We start from the raw sequence: 27,498 nt of genomic DNA on the forward strand, positions 1-27,498 counted from the left end.
GGATTACATTTTTGAATTAAGATTTGAACTTCATTAAAATTTGTTTTAAGACCACGACAAATCCACTGAATAATGGAATTGTTTGGGGTCATGTATTTCAACAACAACATTCGTTAGGTAGTCCTGTATCCCGAACCTGTTATAGGTTCCGACAGGATGCTCGTCACCCTTTCTACTACGGAAGGGGTTCAATTATGAATTTCTAGGAACGCCTTTACCAGAACGTTCCTTGATGCTATCTATTTTTGGTGGATTTCCACCAATTGGTTGAGGAGTGGGGGCACTGATAGGTTTAGGTGGAACCGGTTTTTTTTTGTTGTGACGAGGATTCTATCTCAGCTGGAAATTCAGCAGGCGTTTGGGAAGCAATAGAAGTGCTCTTCGGCTTGACTGCATTTGCAAAAGACATCGCAAATGTTTGGGTTGCAGCCTAAACCAGCTTCCTTGCTTCAGGGTATGGTATATTTTTTTCTGTTTTCACCTGCTGAACTTGTTTTTCTTTTTGCAGTAATACAATGGTGGTGGAGTTGACAAGATGTACTTTCGTTACAAGATGTACTTCTTTCCCCTTACACACGTTTTTACTGTGTCTAAAGCGTTGACAATGAAACAACGCCATGTAAGGGGTAACTGGAATTGCAAGAAAACTAGCTTTTATCATCCTAGGAAGATTTGGTGATCACAGGTCGGGATATAGGTGTTGGTTGGGATAATATCACCATTACGTCTGATGGAAATACGGTTGACGTATGTAACACCTTGTGAGGGAGATTTTCAAGCATCTCTTCCTCACAGCTACCTTCTAAATCCTGAGACGAAATAACACCTCTTGGTGAATTTAGATAGTTATGCGGTGCAACTTTGATAGGAATGTTAGCTAAAGTCTTTGATTTTAATAATAAAGTAGCATGTGATTCTTTAGCTCATTCCACTTACAAAGTACTATTTCTCATTTTCTTGACGCTTTTGGACTCACCAGCCAAGCCAGCAAGATCTGTAGCAATCAAAAAAGGAGATGATTTACTAAGATTGATATCGTTAGTACTTTGTATGACCAGAATTCTAGGCCAGGTTCGGGAAGTTTTTATTGGTAATGGTTCTAAATCCTCGGTCCACATACGTTTGGTAGAACGAGTCTTCTTGGTTTGAGAAGCCATTTGATTGATTGAAAAGATTCATTCCTGCCTGTTCTCCAACCACCAAAGGGTTACAATATCCATGCAGGTTACTGTGCGGATATCCAGCGCATGCGCCCTAAGAGGACAGACAGGGATATACCTAGACAAAGTAAAGATTTAAAATTTTACTCTACCTAGTTGACCCAAGCCGTTGCTTTAGGGTAGGCACGTTGGACACAAAGGTAGAACTGCTGCAAATATATTGCAGAATAATGAAAAATATGCGCCTACTCGTCAGCTAAACACGACCAAGGCCGATTGATCAGAGTGGGCCACTCTGACCTCCCGTCTAGTTGAATTGTGGGCCGAAGCAATGTGTTGCAGAGAAAGGGCTCGCAAGCCAAATCCCCACTCAATTACCAGGATTCCACTCTCCACTGACAAACACGTTGCCCCATTACAGGGATCCTTTTAGTTACATTTTACGACACGTAGGACATACGGAGGGTATATTCTTATCACCCCCTACACCCCAGGGGGAACCACTGAAGAACTGAGCAATCAAAGCCAGTGGGTCAATTCAAGTCCTGGGTTAAGGTGGTGTAGTGTTTAACACCAGTTAGATCAGTGTAGCAGTGGTGTAACGCTGTGCTAACTCAACCTCATACCCCCTCTATATTTGAAATCAATCCGAGTTAAGGTCTGTGGTGTTGAGGTTGTGTTAAACATGGATATATTTACACAACAGGAACACCAGTGTCGTATCTGTGTTACCCAAACACTAACTTATACCTGAGCCCCTCAGTTTGTCTATATTTTCAATATCAGTTTCCCGATTTAAGAAACAAATTTACATGAAAAAAATATAAAGACAAGGAGCTTTGTGCAATATTATTTCTAATTACATAAAAAAATGTTAAATGATAATAACTTGATAAAAATCTCAGTTCAAGTCATTTATTATAACACTGGTGCGAAACAACAGATGACAAGAAGAGAATTTCTTTTAAGACTTTTAGATTTAGTTTTAAGGCTTAAAATGATATTTTTACCCATATATACCCAAAACTTAAGACACAGAAATGTTGATTGCAAGCCTGCTGATTTACGAGAAATTTCAGATAGGAAATTTCGACTGAATAATGATCAAATGAGACTACAAAAATTCTACATAGATCCTTGTTACTTAATTTCATGGAAGCGGTTATTTTTCCTCAATGGCCTTTCTTTTGCTGATTTTTATAATCCCACATTTTCATGTGGATGTATTATGCCATTGCCCCTGGACGTCCGTCCGTCCACAATTTGTTTGTGGAAACTCAACAGGTCACAATTTTTATCCGATTTTAATTTTGACGAAACTTGGGATATAGGTCTATCTCCCTAAGCCCTCGGTTCCTTTCGATATTGGCATATATTGGACCATAACTTCCTGGATCATGGCTCCTGATTGAACGCAAAATCACGTTTTTAGCTTGTGGACTCTCTAGGGGTCACAAGTTTTGTCCAATATTTTAAAAAACGTATAAATTGATCACCGTTACACCGTTTTGTGTAAATCGGACCAAAACTGTCGGATAAAATGGACGCCCCTCGTATGCAAATAATGTAAGAATTATAGCATATTAAGGTTGTGGACCTTCTACAGGCCACAATGTTTATCCGATTTTGATGAAACTTTAAATTTATTTTTTTATCACAAAGATCTTTGTTCCTGTTGATAATCGCGCATATCCGAATATAACTTTCTAGCTTGTGGACCCCCTCGAAGTCGAAGTCACAATTTGTATTCAATTTTAAAAAACGTTTAAATGTATCCCCGTTACAAATTAATGAAGGTTGAGTTCGAATTTTGTAAAAATCTGACCGAAACTGACAGACAAAATGGCCGCTCCTTGTACACAAGGTTGTGGACACTCAAGTCACAATTTTTATCCGATTTTGATGAAATTTGAAATGTATGTTTATAATCTAAAGATCGTGGTTCTTTATGATATTTTCGCATATCGGACGGTAACTGGATTATGGCGCCTGTTTGTATGAAAAACCACTTTTTTTAGCTTGTGGACTCTCTAGAGGTTACAATTTTTATCCAATTTTAAAAAAAAATAATTATAAATTGATCACTGTTACACTCTCATGACGGTTGAGTCCAATTTCGTGAAAATCGGATCAAAACTGCCTGACAAAATGGCCGCTCTTTGTACGCAAATTGTGTAAAAGTATGTAATACGAAGGTTGTGGACACTCTAGCGGTCACAATTTTTATCCAATTTTGATGAAACTTAAAATATATGTTTATGTTCTCAGTCCCTGTCGATATTTGCGCATTTCAGACCATAACTCGCTGGATTATGACCCCTGATTGAACGAAAAGTGACTTTTGTTTTTAGCTTGTTCTCTATCCATCTCGTGCAAAAGGAGGGCGGGCGTATCTTGCCTGGCAACCGCTGTTTTTTTTAGTTTGCCAGCTCATCCAAATAACGGAAGACAAAAACACAGTGCAACATTTAAAGATAACACTAGTGTTATAGGTCCTTTTTATTTTCCACCAGTGTTAACACTGGTATTAACCTAGTTTAGACACTGGTGTAAACCCTAGTGCTAAATCGAGGGGCTCAGGTTAAGGCACTAAAGAGAACACCAATTATACACCACTACAACACAACCTTAACACGAGTGTAACTCGGGACTTGAATTGACCCAATGTCCACTTAACGTTAAATAGATTGTTCTCATTAAACTGACCTTTATACACCACTAAACTAAAAGCCTAAACATTTATGGTTAAGGTAACTTAACTTTAAGTGATGATTTGGCGCTTTGAATACCACTCACCGTAATTTACAGGAAGTTACGTATATTTAAGTGAAATATACTAGTATATAGTTAAGTGGCTGACTTAGACTTAAGATGGGGGTTGGATGGCCGAATGGTTAGCATGTGCGCGTTGTATCATAAGGCCTGTCATTGAGTCAACTGGCGTGGTTTCGAAACCCCGGTTGTACGTGACAAGGAGTAGGGTTGCCTGTCCAATCTCGTGGGTTTTTCTCCGGGTCCTCCGGTTTCCTCCCAAAGCTAAATACCCATACGCGCAAGCGAATAATTGAAATAAAATTAAAAACTATATGTTAGTCCCGACATGACCTAGTTTGAGTCGAGTGGACGTTAAACCCCGTCTCTCTCTCTCTCTCTCGACTTAAGATGTCCTTTGAATATGGGCTCTGTTCTATAAAAAAAACCTGGATTGCTTATCGATAGACCTGCCCTTAATGAAACTTGAGGCCACCATATTTAATATTTATTTACTACTTAGATTTAAGGGGGGTTGGATGGCTGAATGGTTAGCACGTGCGCGCTGTATCATAAAGTCTGTCATTGAGTCAACTGGCGTGGTTTCGAATCCCCGGTTGTACGTGACAAGGAGTAGGGTCGCCTGTCCAACCTCGTGGGTTTTCTCCGGGTCCTCCGGTTTCCTCCCACTGCTAAAAACCCTTCCGCGCAAGCGAATTATGGAAATAAAATTGAACCATATGTTAGTCCCGAAATGACCTAGTTTGTGTCCAGTGGACGTTAAACCCCATTTCTCTCTCTCTCTTAGATTTAAAGGGCGTAAAGTTCCAGCTCGATATTATCAAGAGTCTTCAACATTACAAACAAGAAGTGTTGGTCCATTCTTATCATTAGTGATGCTGTTATCTTAACGTGAAAATATGGGCTCATTTATGCTGTAATGAGGAGCCTTGATGAACGAGAATAAAAGTCAAACTGTAATTCCGATGTAGACTGGACTAACCAGCGGCAAGTGACTGTCGTTCAGTTTGGACAGCTCGCACATTTCGACGTACAAAACTGATTAGAAATTGCAATAAAAGTTTTAAAAAGTGAATGTAAATGGGTTTATATACATGAATATTACATTAATATGTTCTTCTTTGACCCATTTTAGGTTTCCAATCTTAAGCGGAAATCTGCTTGCTTGCTGATTTTAGTGTCGTTTTAGCTTAATATTTGCACCCAGAATTATATATGTAGGCATTCGACATTTAACAAAGGACGTCTTATTTAAATCGACACTTTTATTTTATACTCAAATGATTTAACCCCGTGGGTGCAGGACCCTAAAGTCCATTTCATTTCATTTTAGAACATAAAAGCACAAAAATCATGAATGCATATCGTGCTGCCCTGCAATATTTAATAATTAAATATTATAATAAAAAGTCACAAAGTATGGGATTCGATTTGATATTAAGACAACACAATATTAGCATTGCTTGGCCTATCTGCTTGAGTGTAACAAGTTGTTGATAGCGCCTTTCCGCCGACTTTAATGCCAAAACATGTGTAACTAGACGATTGAAACAACTCATTTGCCAAAATTATAACGTCGTCAAACGGTTAGATTTTTTAACATTAATTTATTTTAAGTTGCGTGGTCTATTAGATAACGATGCATACGAACCATATTGAGCAGCACATAATATGCGTTTGCAATGACTGGCCACAGCTCGGGTTTTTTGCGAATTATGTTTCAAATATCATTTACGTGTTGGTCAAGAATGATAATGAACTGCATCGAAATAGAAACCCGTACCTCGAGTTATTCTTCTTATTTTTTCTAATTTAATGGTATTTCTCGATCTAATTTAATGGCATTTCTCGATTTATTTTAACGCTAACAAAGTTATAAATATTGTCATTCCTCTATAGTTCAATGTTTTTTCCCCCAAAACTTATATTATATGTAGTAGTGTGTGGCTAATCCCAAGAAGAAACCTATTAATATCCAGAGATCGGTAGCAATCCTTTGTAGAGCAAATACCCCCTACCATCGCAATATGTCGAGACTGGTCAAATATAAACGACTTCTTAGATCAATAGTGGCACGGTGTGTTATTTTGAGCAAGAACTAAAACCTCCAATCGATAGTTATGTACGGAAAACATCGAAGGAATAAATATTTAATAATTCACATTTCAAAGGATGATACCTGGCCTTTCTACCACTAAATTTATTTTTCTTAAGAAGTCCAAAAACCAATATGTGGTATTGTTCTGTAAACATAAAAGTCACAAAAAGGTCTTAGAAACAACCATGTAGAGATGAACAATTAAGCTTCCGAACATTGTATACTTTAATATTTGTGCAACCGTGTCCTCGCTATTCTTTAATTATTCAGTGCCGTGTGTGTGGGTGTGTGTGTGTTTGTGTTTCATGGTGTGTGATAGTACGATAATAATTGTTACCTTTTACATTTGAAAATAACAGTTTAAGCATATTAATGCATAATATATATAATAGACAAAAAACAAAACAAAACAAAACAAAAAAACCCAACCCAATAACTTATTATTGGCAGTGTGAAGTTAGCTCGATTTGGTTAATAAAGAAAAACGAGCTACTCGTTTTTCGATATTGGCGAATAACGAAAAACAACTAGCTCGTTTTTCGATATTGGCGAATGTCGAAAAACGAGCCACTCGTTTTTGGATATTCAAACTTGAATCTCAAAAAAGCAGATTTGATGGATGTATATCTACAGAATGTCTCCAAAACACATTTGATTAAATACGTTTTCTAAAACGAACTAAAGATATCATAAATGAGGATGTCTGAGCAGTAGATTCGCATAAAAAAAGCTTTCCATCATTTTTTTTTTCATATTGGCGAGTGTCGAAAAAAACGAGCTACTCGTTTTTCGATATTCAAACTTGAATCTCAAAAAAGCAGATTTGATGGTTGTATATCTACAGAATGTCTCCAAAACATATTTGATTAAATACGTTTTCTAAAACGAACTAAAGATATCATAAATGAGGATGCCTGAGCAGTGAATTCCCATAAAACTTATATTTCTCCTTGTTTTTTGATATTGGCGAATCTCCAAAAACGAGCTACTCGATTATATAAGTATTCTAAAACGAACTAAAAATATCATAAATTAGGATGCCTGAGCAGTGTGTTGACATAAAACTTGAATCTCAAAAAAGCAGATTTGATGGTTGTATATCTACAGAATTTCTCCAAAACACATTTGATTAAATACGTTTTCTAAAACGAACTAAAAATATCATAAATTAGGATGCCTGAGCTGTGGATTCACATAAAACTGATATTTCTCCTTGTTTTTTGATATTGGCGAATCTCGAAAAACGAGCTACTCGTTTTTCGATATTCAAACTTGAATCTCAAAAAAGAAGATTTGATGGTTGTATATCTACAGAATGTCTCCAAAACACATTTGATTAAATCAGTTTTGTAAAAAGAACTAAAGATATCATTAATGAGGATGCCTGAGCAGTGGATTCACATAAAAATTACTCTTTCTACTTGTTTTTTGATATTGGCGAATGTCGAAAAACGTGTAGCTTGTTTTTCGATATTCAAACTTGAATCTCAAAAAAGTAGATTTAATGGATGTACATCGACAGAATGTCTCCAAAACACATTTGATTAAATACGTTTTCTAAAACGAACTAAAGATATCATTAATGAGGATGCCTAGTTGTTTTTCGTTATTCGCCAATATCGAAAAACGAGTAGCTCGTTTTTCGTTATTCACCAATATCGAAAAACGAAAATCGAGCTAACTTCACACTGCCTAAATGATTACCATACACACATTGTCGAGATATATTACCGTAAACATACTACAAATATGGGGAAATCGGGTTAGGGTAGTCCCACGGAGAACACAATAACTTCTAAACTAGCTTTGATGGCTCGAAGATGGATGTTTGTCATTTGTTAATTCGACGATATAAACATCTTCAATCCACTAAATCTAGCTTTGAAGTTATTGTGTGTACAGTGAACCCACCCCAACCCGAATATCTCATATTTTAGTATGTTTACGGTAAAAATACTACAAAGTAGGAGGATTTCTAAAATTTTGCAATCATTACATGTGGTTTATTCTCTTGTTTTTGTAGAATGAAAAATCTTTTGCCACCAAAGCTGGTTGTGTTGTTTCTTTTAAATGCAGAGTTTACAATACCCTTAGCTTGTTCAGTCCACAAACTCGGTCACAAATCCTGGTGCTAGAAACTGATATAACTCTTTAAAATACAGATGTGACGTCACCCTTTGATGTTGGCGTACCATTATTTCAAATAATCGTAATGGCAACTTGCCAATCGTACCTTGTCAAATATTAGACTCGAGTGACGTATTTCACTGTAAACGCACGTGCGGAGTGTCTGTATTTTAAGATGTTTAATGGTCTCGAGCTGAGACATTGCGTAATATATTGTAAAAACACTCGGACCTGACGGTCCTCTTGTTGTTACAATATATTACTTAATGTCTCGCTCTCGACCATTAAACAATACATAATGCAGAATAGAAAATTAATGAAATTTTGCATGTTCAAACCTTATGCATTTGTTGATTTGATGATATAAATAAATTCAATCACCTAAGCTAGTTTGGATGTTATTGTGTTTACGGTAACATATCTCGAAAATGCAACATAGGAAAGTTCTGGACTTGAGCAGTCCAACAGTTGGATTTTTATGCAGAGTAGACGCACCCTTTACTTGTTCAATCCTCAAACTTCATCTAGTATCCAGGTGCTGGGATCTTTGCGGTGTTAGGAACTTTGCGGTGATATAACTCGATAAAGCAAATTAGAAAGGTAATGAACTTGTTCATACCTAGTCATCTGTTAATCCGGTGATATAAACAGCTTCGAGCCACCAAATATAGTTTAGAAGTTATCGTGTGCGCAGTGAGCCTACCCTAACCCGTTTACCCATATTTTGGGTATGTTTACGGTAATATATCTCGAAAATATTGTAGTTTATTCATCCCTTGATTCTTGATTTATCTGATATACCCGAGCTTGCACATTGTACAACTTCCTGTGTGATTATGTACTTTCACTTCTAGGACATTACGGATCAGCATCGCAGTATAGGACGCGGGTGTTGCACAGTTGCAGATTATGATTAATCTGTCCGTGACAAATAATACTTCACAACTCGGTATCATCAGTTTGAATGTTCCCGGTTAGAAAATACATTTAGTACACGCAATGGAGTTACTTTAAACATAATAGTAGGGAAATGATGATGTGGATCTTTCGGATGGTCACAGCAGAAGATTACCGTGTGTACCGATATATACCTTGATAGGGAGCTATTTTATTCACAGTGACCTCAGTGATACTTTCAAAAAGCAAATTTACGAATTGAAAGTTTATCTTGTTTATAAGAAACGTTGGGCGTTTTGTGGACTTTTTGTCTTTGATGCCAATTTTTTCGCATATTATTATATGTAAACTATTCGTATTGTTTTTTAAACTTTGTATTCTAACTTGAATTTAGTATACCTGTCTTATTTTCAGGAAAAATTTGAAGGTATAGCAAAATGGAATTTGGAAGATATGTGTATCAAAGTATTTTTCAGTTAGTGGTAATATCCATTCTACAACATGCTATTGGTGAGATATATAGAATTACAAGATATTGAACTAAATGTTACTTCAAATGAATACCTTTGATAGGTTTTAAAAATAATAATAATCTTTTTGATGGGTTCAGGGTTTGTTTGTAATTCTCCCAAATTCCTTCTTCCCTTTCATGACAAATTAATTTGTTAAACATGTTCAGAATATTATGAATATATTTTCAGACGTTACCGGCGTAAATACAACATCCCGACGAATGATATATTACTTGTATACAGTACCACGAACATGGAACGAAGCTAAAATATTATGTAATAACCAAGATGCTACACTGCTTCTTTTAAAAAATGAAGATACAGAAATGCAATTAAAATATTTAGATGAAATATCAGAATGGAATGGCAACTTTACCACAATGTAAGTTATTGGTTATTCCAAAAGCTCATCGAGTTGAAATAAATCTTGGCTGTGAAAATCTATATTCCGTAGGTGGCCTATATCACAACTAACCTTACGGTTCACCATGTATTTCGTAAATGGTGAACAGTCCTTTTGCTGATTACCCTATTTTGCCGATACCGTTTTTTAGGTGTTCGAATTTTGCCATTCTTTTAACACTATTTTATTAACTTGAAGTTCCAATATATAGAACTGTAAATAAATCATAACATGCTAAACTACTTTTTTGTTGAAATTAGCAGAATATATTGCGCTTCAAATAAATGATAATAACAAAAGAAGAACTTTCAAAATAAAGTACAAGTCAACATGAGCAAATTTTGAAGGGATGTTCTCTTTATACTATGGCTATCACTATAGAATTATGATGACTTTCAAATAATGTGTCAGGTAATTTCAACTGTGTCGAGTCTTTAATGTCTTGAAGTAGATCGACATGTATAATGCAGACATTTTCGTATCCGTACGAACATACGTCTGTCATTTTCTCAGGCCAGTAAAAACAATTACTGGTTTTCTTTCCAACTTAATGCATACATTCGACTTGTAGTTCATTACTATCAAGAACATATCCAGGGTAGCAAAGGCCTTCATATCGGACAATAACATACTTTCCTACACAGAGGTCTGGTTCGGGCAGCTTATCAAACAGGTAGTCAGGTAGAACTACTACAAAGTGATCTGAAACCAAATGTTTGATAACCATATCACTTCTAGTGGATGTCCACAATACAAACTGTACCCGGCAAGTTTTGTTCCCTGAGCAAAATGAATCTATGCAGATCTGCTCTCACATCCACATTACCTAACTGAGGATAGATTGAAAATAAATTCACGCCTAACACACTTGACAGTGCGCGGATTATCCATATTCCCATAAGAGATCTAATCTTTCTGATGTTATCTAAATATTTCTTTGATACGATCTGTAGTAAAGCTATACCTGTATCAAATACGTGGGTGTATTAAGGATAAATTTTGTGTACATGCTTAACGTCCTACTGCTCTGCACTGACTGGGCTAATTAAGGCAGGCATTTCATTAATCATAGTTGATCACTGTATACTGGGAGCTTAAGGTGTGTGTGATAGGTGTTTTAAACGTCTGGAGATACAACTGATTCATTTCAACTTGTATTATGTATATTTATGTAATTGTTAGAGCTAAATCTGTCTTATTGTGTTTTTTCCGTCTTCAAATATAATGTAATATAAATTATTATTTAAACATTTGTTAACATGACAAGCCCATAATTAACTCGAGACTTAATATTGATTCTTGAGTACCGTTGATACGATAATAATCTACGCTACAAAACATCAAACACCCATCGCTTTGCACATTATACATGCTTGATATGGCAAAAAGAATCGAGTTCTTTACAGTAACCATTAATTGTCCTTACTGTAACAAAACCAGACCCCCATTATAATTATATATTATTGAACAATAATTGTTTAATTGTTGCTGTAGGATACCTAACACAGTGTGATTTGTTACTGTAGCAATTATCAAATATCTCAATCATTAATGAAAGCCAGTTTAAGCATTTATATTATCAAATGTCAATCATGTCACAAAATGTACCCATCCAGTAACAAAATTAGCCGTTACAGAAAGGACAGTTACAGTACTGATAATATAGACACTGAACTGTTGATCAAATAATGAATTCTCCTACTACGGTGTTAATTATTTTTATCGAGGCAAGCTAACTCAAATTTATACTTGCTGAAAACACTACAACTTTTACCTTGAATATATAAAAAGTTGTTAAAAGGTTGTTACTGGAAAGATGCTTTTAAAAAATACTCATAGAATTTAGTTACCAAATCTGGTATTTTTCTGGAAAATAATTTATCTAGGCAGATCAACTGTTTGTTGTCATTTAACCTAGAAGGCCAGGTACTAAAACAAGAAATTACACATTCGACAACAAAGGGAACCTTTATTATTTTAGGGTTTAATACTCTTTACAGAATGGACAAAATTTTTAGGGACAGAAACTTTTTCAAAAACAAAGTTGAATTAAATTTATTTGTAACCATTACGAAATACCCAATTGTTTTTAAAGATGAGTTAACTTTTATATTAATTCATTCAAGTTGTTGTTGGCAAAAATACTGCATGAATAATATGTGAAATATACAAAAAAAAATCCCAAACACGTACCTTTTCATAAAGTGCATAGGGACATCAAATTTGGGCATTTTTTGAGCACTAAATCAAATATTTTGGGAATAATTAGATGTATCTGTTATTTTTTGTGTTTTAATATCATCAAATACCTTATAATGTATTTAGAGAACATCTAAAACTGTGTGTTTTTCGGTTAGTTTAAAAAAAAATGCAGGAAGGAAGGAATTTCTACCGATTTTGATAATGACTCATATAATAATAATAATAATAATTATATATAATAATATTTTAAAGGGGATGTGTGAAATAGGTTTTTTTAAAGTTCGCTTCCACCGAAGTGATATCGCAGACAATTTAAAGGAGGCCAACCAATGATTTGATACCTCGCCAGCCCTTTTTTTTTTATCAATCTGAGAGTCACTCCCCAAGTCATTGCATTGTCCTAGTTTAATTTCTTACATGTAACTAATGACAACTTTGTTTTAGTCCAGTCGATTCTACACCTTACCAGAATTTAAACTAACACGTTTACATTATTATTAATGTTGATATATATATTTAGATTAACTGTACTGGTGTTCCGAGAGAGATAAATAAATCGATCCATCTGGCGGAATTCTGAGATTTAAGTAAATAGTTCGCGATGTATTTGCATTAAGCATTTGTTATGTGTATTGCTCGTGTATTACTCATGGCCTATCATGAGTTTAAAGATACATTTCCACGAACGTATTTATCGTGTTATTATTTGCAATAAAAGTAGTAGAGACGCCCAATCTTAATAGAAAAATACTGGATTGTAAGAAAACACCCAGTGGCCGCACACAAGACAAAATGTAAAGGTGCCCTTAACGGACATCCTGTCAGCTCGAGTGGCATAAATGACAGATGGCCTAATGACTAACGGTTGTGAAAACACTGAGGGTATTAACCATCAAGTAAAGTAGACTCTGCGATTAAACGGTGGGAAAAAGTTAGCAGATGATAATCCAAGAATGTATTTAAACTTCGATATTTATGGTAAATGGATAGCCACTAATGACTAATACAACCCAAAAATGAATTCTTATCCAGTTACGTCACGTGACAAACAAGATTGCTAATACCAGATTGGTTTAAATGTTTTGAGAGGGATTTGAAACAAATTTTTTTAATATGTTTTTAGTCGAGATATATCATCAACCCACACAATTTATACGCGCGAGGGTGCCTTTAATTTAATTAATTCCCTCCAGCATTGTTACACCATATTAATAATTCAAATAGATTATTAACTGGGATTGATTGATATTTCTGTGGGTGTCGGATTAAAAATCATCGATATTTAAACGACATGAAGTGTTTAATTATATCGAACCAATTCTACTTCGTGAATAGCAAAATAATACACTTTTCGTACAAGGCAATTGAAATGTTATTTTGAATAGAATTCTGAGCTTCGATTCTGGCTTTACAATAGTCATTATAAACATGCATCACTAACTATGACAAGAATACGAAGATCCAATCGATATTGGGGTTTCTTAAAGTAGGGATATTAGAAATTATACTTATAAAAGGTCCACCTGCTCCGAGAAAGACAACTTATTAACGTAAAATGTATAATCCATGTGTACCAGACTCAACGCTAAATACGATTTTATAAAGTTTTCCAATTGAATGATAATAAGAGTGGTTTACGTGTAATATATCACGATTAATTATACTTATTGTATTAAATATTGTGGTATTTTGTCACTATGAACACGGGTAATGTTTCTCGGCATTCACAATCCGTGCTTAAAAACTATGTGATGAAATGACAATGACCCAGAGAGTTTTCTCTTAGCTCAGGGAGAGAGGGGCCGGGCCGGATTAACCTAGTGTGGACCATGGGCCCCAGAACTGTGGGAGCCCCGTAACATTCACCATATATGGATGCAACACATCCTTTTCTGTTGAATGAAACAAAACATGGAGGGGATTGTAAGAAATGCTTATATCCTGATAGACACACAACTTTGACCGATGTGAAAGCCATTTCTAAACCAATACTACAAAATACAACTACACACTACCTTATTATTATTATTATCTTCGATATCAAAAAGTGTAAACATTTGAAATATCTATTTAATCAGTGATAAATGGAACGACTAAACATTGAATAAATAATTTATTTTCCACAAACAAACCTATTGTTATCCAAATAATTGTACTTTCATCTCATTTTTTTGTTATATTGGCCCATTATTTTACTATGGAAACCGGAAATACCCTCTCGCCCCTCCTTGCCTTCGCGTCATAGAATAGTAGGGCGTTAAACGCCATTTCATTTCATTTCGCGTCAACGACGTGCGAAGGAGAAGCCAAGAAGGCACGTCAAATGGTCCCAATCTCGCTCCTTCTTGCATTCGCTTCGCCATGAATAACAGTCTTTGGTCCGAGTCATCTGAAAAGGGAAGGCGAAGCGAGACCACTTCTCGTGTTATTGCCTCATAGCAAGTAAGAGTGATGAAACTTGGTTTATAGTTTCATTACATCAATACCTTGACTAAATTCGATAATGAGCATTTTCTGCCTAGGCAGGGGGCTGCACCACACATAATTTACACAAAACCAAATATACGGACAAGACATTTTACGCAGAAATCACAAACAAACGCACAATTCAAATAAAGTGAATGGATCTGGGAGCTAGTCGTAAGCGTCCACTGCGCTGTACTGTCCCGGGCCTGTAGTGACACAGACTTCCCTCAAATTTGAAAACAATAACCTAAAGAAACCACTGTGTAATACCAGCATGAGTCATGATCTGCTATATGTTACAAGAAAGATGAATGTAAGCATATTGAAAAAGAAATTTAACTATACAAGTAACCACATAGGTAAATGTATAAAAAAAACCAGGTAGTCTAAAACTAAATGCTCTAATAGTAACTGCAGGATTACCGCAATACAAAAATCTACAAGATAAACCTGCGGACAAGACAGAAAATAGACATTGCACCAAATAAACAAATATCAAATCAAGTAAATGGATTCGGGAGGGGGGGGGGGCAGCCGCAAGCGTCCACTGCGCTGTACAGTCCCGAGTCTGTAGAGACACAGACTTCACTCAAATTTGAAAACAGTCAGGAATACAAAAAAGACGCAACAGAAATAATGCGACCAATCTTGACAGTGGTCGTCTCCTCAATGGTGATAGTCTACCAGTTGACGTCATGAGTTAGAACGCCAAACAATTTTATCAATAAGGGCGATAATCCGGATAGAATCTCGGAAAACGCTAAAATAATAAATGTAGTGAGCAATCAGGAGCAAAACCCAACAACGAGAACATTCTGCAGTACGAAGGGTTAAAACTCTACTCTAATAGTAAGTGCAGGAGAAACGCACTACACGCAAAACAAAAATCTACAAGACATAACTCTGCTTTTAATCGAGGTAGAATGTTAAAAATTAATGTAGATATTTATTAGGTAAATGTCTTGACTGAGTTCAATGATTAACATTTCCCACTAAAGCTAAGCAGAGCTAAGTAATTTCATTGGTAGACTTAGTATAGATAATCAGTTTGATTGCTCAATACTTAATCAACATGTGTCGTCTATTTATTTTGGGATTTTGGCTTGTTTCACCCTAAAAATAATGGCCCGCTTTTATTTTGATACAATAAGGTTGGTTAATTATGAACCGGGTGTTTTTAAAATTTTCAGTTATGAGATTTATTTAGAACTCTAGATTTATAGGTCTTATGGACTGAGTGATAGATGTCGAAGAGACATGGATTTATTTTTAAAAGCCCATTATGAATTTACTCTGTCCATTAATTTACTCGCAGCAATCCTTTCTAGTATTTACCTTAACAAAGAATTGAAACCTTTTCATTAAGTACGTAAATATAGGAATGTTGACGTACACTATTTATATTCAATTTTAGTTTAATGTAAAATAAACCATGGACAGAATTTAGATACACATTAAAAAAAGAAAACTCAATTAAATTCGCTTAAATATCTTCAAAGTTATCTTGCCTTACATCAATTCAATTAAAAAAACCCTTGTGATAATTATTACAATTATACAATATTAAAGTATGCTTTTAAAGGTCGATGGATGGTGTTTCAATATCGATAAGACACAATAGCAATTTGACCCTATAACAGGTACAAAATACGTTATCGTTAATGAGAAAATGTTGACTTGTTTTGTGTTTTATATAAACAAATGTGAGAAATCGATTTGGTGATGAAGAAAAATAGCATTGCGAACCTATTTTCATTCCTGATTATCCATATCCACCACGTTGTGTTCTTTACAGTTATATTGCGGTGACCATTTCCCTGGCACACAGGTTGCGGATGTCACAAATTGAACTTGATAAGAATGGGGTGTTCATACTGTGATAATCAAAACTACCAACATCCCTGTGGATTGGTCGACTAAATCAAAATTTACATGTAATTTTAAACTGCAATGTGTAACACAAAATAAATCAACAGTGCTAAAATCCCATTTAAAAGATGCGTGATGTCCAAGCTATTAGCAGAACTAGATCTTTCGTTGGCATTAAATATGCACTACATGGATGGCCGAAACATTAAATGAATTACAACAAGCACGCCATTTAATAATTTATTTATTATCATAGCAATTATACTTGTCAAACAAGACAATATGGGACAAAACTTCAAACATTTATAGCTCCTCTGAGTATAAAATAATTTGCTAGAATTTTCAAAATATTCATTTTGTATTATCAGTTTTTAAACTATTGTAGCACGAACGCATATCTATGTATTTAAATCTTACATAATGCATCATTAACTATCAACGCACTTGGCGAATGGCCAATGGGTAACTTGTAACCAAAGGACAACAGTAGGTTTACGTTTGAAGTCGGTTTAATACTAAGTACAATGTATTTATTAATGGTATCTGATAATAATATTAACGTATTTCAACTCGGCTAGGCATAAGCAGGCCCAATTAGTACCATGGTTTATTTTACATTAAACTAAAATTGAATATAAATAGTGTACGTCAACTTTCCTGCATTAGTTAGGAAGCGACCCCACTCCATGTCACCATAGCGGAGGACCCATTACTTGCATATCAGACCTACTACATCTGGTTATCCAAAGAATTTTGTTCTATTCTTGACAGGTTGACAGCGGAACCGTTTTGGATTGGGCTATATGAGGATAACTCAACTTATTATTGGGAAGGTTGTAATCCTCTAGGTAATTGGTCGTTTTGGAGTGCTGTTACATCTCAGCCAGGAGATATGTGTGTTTCTATAGACCTTAACTTCAGTGGTATGTCGTCACCATGTCACACTAAGCGTAACTTTATTTGTCAAAGAGACGAAGGTATGTCTTTTTTCCCAATCTGATTACAAGATAGATTTTATTTTATAGTTCAAACTTCGTTTTATTATGACTCAGAACATTACGATCTGGAAAGAATTTTAAATAAACTGCGTTCTCTTTCATATAAAAGATTAACCAATGATATGGTCTGTTTAGTCACGTTTGGGCGAGGTGTGCATTGAATTATGAGAGTAGTAGATAAGAAAAAACCCATAACATTAGTTTAAGTCCTTTTGTGACCTTTGCCATCCCTGGCGTGACCTTCCTCACAAACCTGGGGGTTTGGGTGGCCGAATGGTTACATCGTGCGCGTTGCATCATATGGTCTGTCATTGAGTCAACTGGTGTGGTTTCGATTCCACGGTTGTAAGTGACAAGGAGTAGAGTCGCCTGTCCAACCTCGTGGGTTTTCTCCGGGTCCTTCTGTTTTCTCACACTGCTAAAGACTCCTACGCGCAAGCGAATCATTGTAATAAAAGTGAACTATATGTTAGTCCCGAAATGGCATAGTTTGTGTCGAGTCGACGTTAAACCCGATCTCTCTCTCTCTCTCTCTCTCTCTCTCTCTCTCCTCACAAACCGATCAGACCGACAAGGAGTGGAATCGGTAGGAAGTATTAAAACAGAAAGCCAAATTTAGATCTGTGTTTAAATCAGATTGTCTTTTTTCTTTTTGTACTGGATTTGTTAAATGTTTTGATCCCGAAACCAAACATGAATACTGCTATAACAGTTTCGATGTCGATTTGGGATTCTGTACTCTTTGTCGGTTGTGTTCTGGCAAAGTTACATAAAATGTAAACAACATGGTTTTAATATTGTAATCGTCTATTATAAATAAATAAATATGCTATTCTTTTGAATCATGCTGTTATATTGTAGGAGAATGTTGGTTTGATCCCGTGCCATATAACACTACAACCGATGGAATCAGATCAGCTAAGATAAATGTTACAGATGAAGCCGATTGTGCTACACGCTGTCGAAGCGCTTTTAAATATGACGCCGAATGCTGGGCCTTTTCCTTCAACTATGTGACCTCAGATTGTTACTTACATTATCACAACGACACTTTGGCATATATTCGACCCAGCAGAGTTCTAAATCCTGATCAAAATATGATTTTCTACACTAAAATGTGTTTAGATGGTAATCATTTAGATACTGTTAACACGTTATCCACCCCTTGGTTGGGACATATAGTGATACATGTTTATGGCCAAGGGGTGTATTCTAGATGCCAACTCTACGGCCTACTTTTATATCGAATTCAAACTGTCAATGGGTCTTTTACGTGCATGCCAATGTGTACACGGGACCTCGGTTTTTCGTCCCATCCGAATGACTAGACAGCTGTCCTTGTCAGGCCCTAACCACTAACAAGGGGAAACCACGTCGGAAAATCCCGATGAACTTTCTCGGCCAATGCAAGGATCGAACACGCGTACTTGTAAAAACAAAATGAAAATAATACTAGGATCCTGTTCTTGTCTAACTAGAGTGTTTCGGGGATGTAAATTGTACTAAATCAATCGATGCCGCTCCAAACGGTATAGTTAATAATAAAGCAAAGTAAAAAAACAAAAAAAAACTAACGTATCTAAAGCTGCTGTAACAACAAAAAAAAAAAGCTAAATATACTATTCAAAAAAAGTAGGGGATATTTGATTTTGGGGGCATAATACTAAAATATGCAAATGACTACGAAAAAAGTCACTATAGAACCAGACAGAAGAAACATTTCCAGTTACATGTGACGCCCAAACGCACCAATAGCTACCGCATGGAATGCAGGTGATGCTTGGGATCATCATGGGGGTCCAACCCAAGATTTGCACGACTCTGACTTTGAATGTTACAGTCATTGTGGCATTGAATTCCAGGGTGGAAACATCAGTTTAATTGTTTTAGTGACCAGAAAACAAATTTTGATATGCGTCGGCTTACCCAAAATGAAAGGTTACGTGCCCTTGGCATGCTACAGATCGGCACAACACAGGCGGTTGTGGCGCGGACGATGAATGTTTCTCAGTCTGTCATAAGCAGGCTATGGTCCAGATACCGTGATACACAATCTGTACAGGACAGACCACGCTCAGGTCGACCAAGGGCGACAACTCAAGCCCAGGATCGATTTATCCGTACCTTGGCCTTGAGAAATCGTGTCATCACAGCAAATCAGATCAGCGCTCGTCTTCAAACAGACACTGGTGTGAGAGTGAGTGGCCAGACGATTCGGAATCGACTGCATAGGGGTCACCTTCGCGCCCGACGTCCTCGCGTGATCCCTTGTTTGAGAGATCGTCACATTCAGGCAAGACGTCGTTGGTGTAGGGATCGTCAACACTGGGATAATCAACGCTGGAGCAATGTGATGTTTTCAGATGAGTCAAGGTTCACTGTTGATTTTTTGGACAGACGTAGGAGGGTGTGGCGTCGTCGAAACGAGCGCTTCCAAGACGTTAACGTCATCAGACATGATCGATTTGGGGGTGGTTCTGTTATGGTGTGGGGAGGCATCACTGTTGCTGGAAGAACGGCTTTACATGTTGTTGCAGGGCGTGTTACAGGCCAGTACTACCGGGACGACATCTTGGCAGTCCATGTTGTGCCGTTCGCACGACGTCATGGCCGCTGTTTCATCTTCCAGGATGACAACGCAAGATGTCACAGGGCCAGGATCGTTACAGGTTACCTCCAACAACAGAACATCACCACATTACCTTGGCCAGCACTGAGTCCCGACCTCTCCCCCATCGAGCATGTCTGGGACGTCAACGTCAACAACGTCCTGCCAATGTCCAAGAACTTGCTGCTGCGTTGCAACAGGAATGGGGTATGTCACGTCGGATCAATGCTTGTTTGGCAAACAGAGGAGGATTTACCCGTTACTGACTTGCTTGTGATGCTGTGGTAACTTTGCTGTTTGACCCCGGGTATCATTTTACCCTTATAATGGTCAGTCTGTGCCTTACTTAGTCTAACGATCATTTGGAATAAATCGATGAATGTGAACTTCATTTCATTTTGTCATTTGTTTCTTCGTCAGTTTCATTAGGTGACTATAATAACACTTAAAAATCAAATATCCCCTACTTTTTTGAATAGTATATTACTGATAATAATAGTGTAGAAAATGTGTAGAAAATGATATGTGTGGTAGCTATTTATAGCCTAATAGAAAATACTCCGGATTATGCACATGCTCCATAGCTACCCGGCAATCACTTGCGAATGAACATTCGCTGTGGTGAGTTCAACTTTTAATAGAGCAAATTTAATTTTGATTGCGTGGGGCACTCTATCTTTGGATTAAACAATAACTAGAATAGCTTGATATATTCATGATCAATTACTTCCGTATTCTCTCCTTCGTGAATTCCATTCTTAACTAAGATATTATATCTTGTGACAATGTTTTCTATAGGTATAACACGAGTTGATAACCGATCACTGTCACAAGATAGTACAACGCCTTTGATGAGTTCATGTAATGGAGTAACACCATCCGATGATTCAGGTAATTATTGAGTTGATCGGTTAATACTTAACAATGTATGAAGATAACAAATGACTCTTCAGAAATAATATCAACCCAAAGTTCCCATTTTATGGCGACAGTTTATAGATTCACAAAGTAATCAACCCTGAATTTGTGATTTGAGTTACGAAATGCCTAAATAGTTTGATGTACTAGTAAATGATCCGGAATGTATGGATTGCTATAAATTGCCATTATATGAACGAATATCTCTTACTAATGTATTTAAGCCTAACCACTTCACGACACTAAATGGGTTTAAATTTGCATTAATTCCCTCCGCGATCCCTTGTCAAGTTACTGCAAAATTTACCTAGAAGAAATTGCAACATAATTTCTGTTTATTGCAAATAGTTCCCAACACTGCCCTGTACAACATATCAAAAATATAGATTAATATAAGCGAAGGAAAATTTTTAAATGGCATAAATCCAAGATGACCACCCTCCCTCATATTTTCGGTCAACATTATATCTTAGACAGAATTGTCTGAATTAATAGTTCAATCCGTAATATAACTCCGTCGACTTTTCGGGTAGAAATCGTGAAACAAGCTTTAATTCGAAGGTTTTGACGTTTAGTAACAAAGAAACAATGTTGACATTTTTTCTGGGTATGTCTTCATAGTATGGGCGCCATTATTTGCGATAATTCCAACTTTTTTTATTTTCAGCTGTATTAATATTTGCGAGGGTCATGACTATATTACTGATTTTTTTCATCACTTCATGAAGATATTTCCAAGATGGCGGACAGTCTTGGTGTGAAAATGAGACGATGTGCAGATTTTGATTAAGTAGTCGTCTTTGGTGTCAATGTATGATTTTGTAGACGCAGATTCCATGATCACATGTTCATATATTTAGCATATTTCCAATGTGGCTGCCATTTGTGGCCAGAATAATGGAAGATGTGCTGATTTTGATTAAGTAGTCGTCTTTGGTATTCATTATACACCTGCGTAAAATGATTGTATCTTCACAAATTAAGAACATTTCCAAGATGGCGGAACGTTTTCTAAACCCATTATTGTCATTTATTTACTCGTGGTTCTTATTTACAGGTTTCTGACTCCAATTCCGCTAGGTGGGCTATTAGCTTATAGCATATTCCTGGAAGCCGGCACAGTGTTGTACCCATTTGGTATATTATCAAACGATATAAATCATCATCCGAGTTGACCACTGAGCTACAATGTGATCGACCAAGTGAATATGCTATTTTCAGGGAAAAACAATATCAGCTCAGTGGTCAACTCGGAAGGGGAATAATTATTGTCATCGTTTGGATAATATACCAAATGGGTAAAACACGGCACTGGCTTCCATGGACATTTTACAAGCTAATACATAGCAGAACTGGATTCAGAAACCTTTTCAGGTATGTTAAGAAAACGTCTTGTCATCTTGAAAATATGCGAAATGGGTGAACATACGATCATTTTACTACATACGATCATTTTACTACATACGATCATTTTACATGTTGAAAATGGCAAAAATCGAACTTGAAAACATAATAATGAAACAAAACACCACTACTCAATCAAAATCAGCACATCATCGCGTTTTCCCGCCAAAAATTGCAGCCATGTTAGAAATATGTTAAATATGTGAATCTGTGCCCACAAATACATATATTGACACCAAAGATGACTACTTAATCAAAATCAGCACATCGGCCTATTTTCCAGTGAAATATGGCTGCCATCTTGGATATATGCAAAATAGGTGAACAGGTGATCATTTTACACAGTTGAAACAGGCAGACATGTAATCTGTGCCCTTGAAAACATATATATTGACACCAAACAGTACTACTTAATTAAAATCAGCACATTGTCCGATTTTCCCACCAAAAATGGTTTCCATCTTGGAAATATCTTCATGAAGAGATTGAAAAAATCAGAAACAATCATAACCCCTGTCAATAATAATACAGTGCCAAATCACAGTTGGTATGTCGATAACATTATAAATAAGGTGAAAATTATCGCAAAATGGCGTCCCATACTATAAAGACCTGCCCAGAAAAAAATGTGAACATTCATGGTGTTTTGTTATCAAACATCAGAACCTACAATATAAAGTATGTGTCACGATTTCTACCCGAAAAACCCACAGATTTACAATACGGATCGGGCTATTTGTTTAATCTCAAACTATGCATTGATTGGATTATTACTTCTAATCAGATATCCATACTAGTAGAATAATCGCCGCCATCTTGGAAATAACAACCATTTTAAATTACGAGAAGAGAAGCTGGGTCTTCAGCATTTACCCGATGTCTATTATTAACCGAAGATGTATTCACCTTTACCTACATTTAAAAATGCATTCCCTCAATGCAATACCTGCATAGATATGTTGACAGAAAACAAGCATGGGGAGGCCATCTTGGATTTATGCGAATTATAAATTTCCCCGTACCCCCATGAATCTACATTCTTGATATGTTCTTTGGAATCAGGGGAGAAGTTGTTTACCACAAACCCCGTTTCTGTTGCAAATTTTTCTAGGTTTGGTGATTTATTTCGCTAGACTGACTGGACTATAATGGTTAAGTAATTTTTGTAAACTGTAGTTTCACATCCAAATTCGTATGGCTTCAGATATATAATTTCTCTTATCATATTTATTATATAAACTGTACAATGTCCATGTTTTTCAGTATATGATACTGATGTATGTTACTGTGGCTGTGAAGCACCACCAACTATATTTGATCCAGAACTCGAGGCCTTGACCATAGGTGATAAGGTTGAGGCAATCCACAAAGAACTGACCGTGGATACCAAAAACATTTCCTCGTCCGTTAGGAAACTTGTTAGTGCCACAGACAATCGACCCAGTGCTGTTAGTATCGGTTATGTTAGTGTATTCTTTATGGCTCTTGTATTCGGTGGTATAGTTCTTCTGGATATAAATGTGCTAGTATCTGCTATAAAAGATCTCTACAGGAGCTTCACCAACAAGAATGACGACATGTCGTCGAAGGAAAGCAACATGTGAAGTGTAGTATTGATGGATTTATCTGAAGTTATTAATTTAAATACCTTTTCTTCACCCATTATTGATATACATGTACATATAAATAATTTGAATTCCGTTCATTTTACAAGCTTCATGATTTTAATACAAAATTGACAACACTATTTTTCAATAGAGCACACTTTTCATTTGGGATATATTATACATATTTATTCCCACCAAATGTTTGTTTTTGTGACCAAATATGCTTTGGGCAAATTGCAGTCCATTCAGCCTCCCCACAGCTAGAATTCCAATCGCTTTACAGGCTACAATATTATTAACAAAACTTTCTTTTTTGAAAAAAAAAATAATATTAAAAAATTCGGGATTGACCATTAGTAGTCCATACCATATTGGTGGATTGACAGACAGGTATCATTTACTGAAGCACTGTATGCAAAGGTTTTAAACCCGCTTGGGGTGTTCAACCTGCCATTTAGTTCTGTTGTATCCCAACTCTTCGTCTTGTGTACACCAAGCTGACTGTATGTTTTATTGGTCTACATAATATCTTCTTTCAAGAGATGTTTGATTACCCGTAGGGGAAACGGGGTGAGAAATGTAAGACGTAGCGTGTATTGTCAGGGTTTTTGTTTACAGACTGGTATTTCAGCAACTGTGTATAAAATCGTACGAAAAAGTTGACTGAATTTTTTACGAAATTGTACATGCCTATACAAGGGGGATATCCTCCATAAATCCGTTCTTATTGTTGTAAAATTTGTGAATTTTGAGACATCTTTATTTTTTTTATTAATACGTTTTATTTGAAACTAAATAATTTGCACATGCCTTTTAAATGGAGATTTCCGATTCTAAGCTGTTTGTGATAACGACATTGTTTAAATCCTGTTTATTGTAAATCCGTCCTTAATCAAGTTAATGTTGCAAAGTTTTATAACGTAAAGTTTTCGGTAATTATATTATGCATAATGTTCACGTTTTATTTAAAACTTAAAGATACATTATGGGAGATAAGATAAAGAGATGGCAGTTCTCACTATAATAGTTAAAAGCTAGATAATGTAAAGGCAATTTGCTGAAAATTTCAGTCAAATTGATCTACTATGAACCGAGAATTAAACGATTGAAATTTCGGCCTAGCCTCCATCGTCATTACCAAAGTCTGTACGATAAAAACATAGTCTCGATCATCCATTTGATGATTTAATTATGAATGGAAGTCGAGCAGCAAATTGGATCATAATCCAATAAATATCGCATGCTAGCGATGCCATCGAGAGTTGATTATGGTCTGGATAAGTTAATTAATGTCTAGTTAATAATTTAGATAACATTTCAGGCCTAAAGAAAGACCTGCAATTGGCAGATTTAGCTCTTGCATAATCTATGTTTAATAAATATTACATGTCAATAAAAGAGGAGTATCCCATATTTTTTCAATATCTCTTTTATATTCACAGTTGCACATTTTATTGACATTTTAAGAAGGATAAATGATATTTGTTAGTTTTAATGTCTGTAATTTGGAGATAACTTGTAGTTTTTCGTCATTTACGATGCATACTATTGTACGTTTCATTTAATACTGAATACATTTAAATGTCTGTAAAAGGGTGACATTCTACACATGTCGGCCCATAATTTCATCAATATGGGACCTTCGAAATAACTTATATTTATGGGTAATTTTATTATGCATACTGCTGAACGTTTTATTTAAAAGTGAATAAATTTTGAGATAACTTATATTTTTTCAACACGTTTATTACGCACACAGCACATTTAAACGGAATAAATTATATGTGTTAGCATGAAGAAGGTGATCGTGTCTTATTTTATATCAAACAGATACATTGATTAGGGGATATCATTATCAATTACATATATGCCATAATACCCTGTCACTTGGAAAAGAAACTACCTTGATAAACTGGTTGGCAAAATATTTTATGTTTTTTGATGTTTACGACTTCCAATACAATTTTCATAACCAGATTGTTTGATCTACCAATCTACAATAATAGTAACATAGTTTTTGAATTTCCCTTTGTAGTACTATCGGACTTCGTTTCTAATTGTTTGTTTGATGGCCGAATGGTGCTGTATCATTAGGCCTGCCATTGAGTCAACTTGCACGGTTTCGAATCCCCGGTTGTACGTGACAAGAAATAATGTCGCCTGTCCAACCTCGTGGGTTTTCTCCGGGTCCTCCGGTTTCCTGCCGCTGCTAAAAAGACCCCTACGCGCAAGTGAATCATTGAAGTAAAATTAAACCAAATGTTAGTCCCGAAATGACCTAGTTTGTGTCGAGTGGGCGTTAAACTCTCTCTCTCTCTCTCTCTCTTTCTCTCTCTTTCCCCCCCTCTCTCTCTCTTTTCTTCGTGATCGTAACAAGACTACAGCATCAATGGTTTTACAACTTTATTGCGAAGCTGTAATGGCTTTGAAGGTTCCTCGTTCCCAATAGTAATGACTGCTAGGAATTTCTGAATGAGCTCTGATCCAACTCGCCCTACAGCCTAATTTATACCCCCTAATTTCTGCAGGTCTTCGATAACCCTAACGTTAATTTCCATTCCAAATATGGAATAAACCTCTTTATTTCAAACGACTGAAGGAGGAGACATTATCTTATTTGGTCTACCAACCATAGGTCAATGTCAATTAACAGCCAGAATTTGAAGGATATCTTGACAATGGTTATGATTTTACCAAAATATAGACAGAGTGAAGCAACAATTTTGCAAAGAACCAAAATTGTCTCAAGGATCAAAGTGTTGCACCTTTTTTTTTTAACTTGCTGTTACTAATTCGTTTTTAAGCTGCACATCAATCAATTTTGTTGCAGAAGTATTGCCCCTGTCACCAAAACCTGATAAACACTATGATGGTCAGTTATTTTCTATTTGTTAGAAATTTTATTGGGTTTTTTAGAATAACTAAAAGATAAAATGTATCGAAACTCGGTGTCACGCATGTAGAGTTAGTGCCCCTTCATCGAAACCTTGAAAACTTGCCGCGTTAGATCAGGTGATCATAAGGAAGAAACACATCCACAATCATGGAATGCCATTGAACCATGGGCTGGGTGTTAGAACACTGTGCCTTTCTTTCTTCTCTACACAAAGCTGCATGTGGGTGTACTTTCGTCGGCTTAAAACGCAGTTTAACATCTACCAAAATCTCAATTTTACAAAGAAAAACCGTTGCAAGTTGGGACTAGATAAAAGCTGTCACAATCCCATACAACAGTAATAATTTGAAGTCTTTTATTCAAATCTACTAAAGTATTAGACCAGTGCCCACTGTTTTAACGGTATTAGATTTAGATGTGTGTGTGTGTGTGTGGGTGTGTGTGTGTGTGTGCGTGTGCGTGCGTGTGTGTGATCTGGTGTGTGTGTGGTATGTGGGTGTGTGTTTTTGGGTGTGCGTGCGTGCGTGTGTGTGTGTGTGTGTGTGTGTGTGTGTGTGTGTG

The 27,498-nt window shown here is 36.1% G+C and overlaps 1 protein-coding gene across 2 annotated transcripts in view; it reads left to right on the forward strand.

The window, feature by feature from the left end:
- LOC126825739 (uncharacterized) overlaps positions 1-25,769 on the forward strand; it is a 128,425-nt gene extending 102,656 nt beyond the window's left edge. For both annotated transcript variants that reach the window (XM_050555520.2, XM_050555519.1), the window contains exons 2-7: positions 9,469-9,564; positions 9,756-9,948; positions 17,278-17,483; positions 18,366-18,632; positions 20,911-21,003; positions 23,698-25,769. In XM_050555520.2, the coding sequence (XP_050411477.1) occupies positions 9,492-9,564; positions 9,756-9,948; positions 17,278-17,483; positions 18,366-18,632; positions 20,911-21,003; positions 23,698-24,038 (1,173 nt within the window). In that variant the 5' untranslated portion in view covers positions 9,469-9,491 and the 3' untranslated portion in view covers positions 24,039-25,769. The remainder of the gene's footprint in view (positions 1-9,468; positions 9,565-9,755; positions 9,949-17,277; positions 17,484-18,365; positions 18,633-20,910; positions 21,004-23,697) is intronic.
- The last annotated feature ends 1,729 nt before the right edge of the window (positions 25,770-27,498 follow it).

Source organism: Patella vulgata, chromosome 6, assembly GCF_932274485.2.
Source record: "Patella vulgata chromosome 6, xgPatVulg1.2, whole genome shotgun sequence".
Lineage (NCBI taxonomy): Eukaryota > Metazoa > Mollusca > Gastropoda > Patellidae > Patella > Patella vulgata.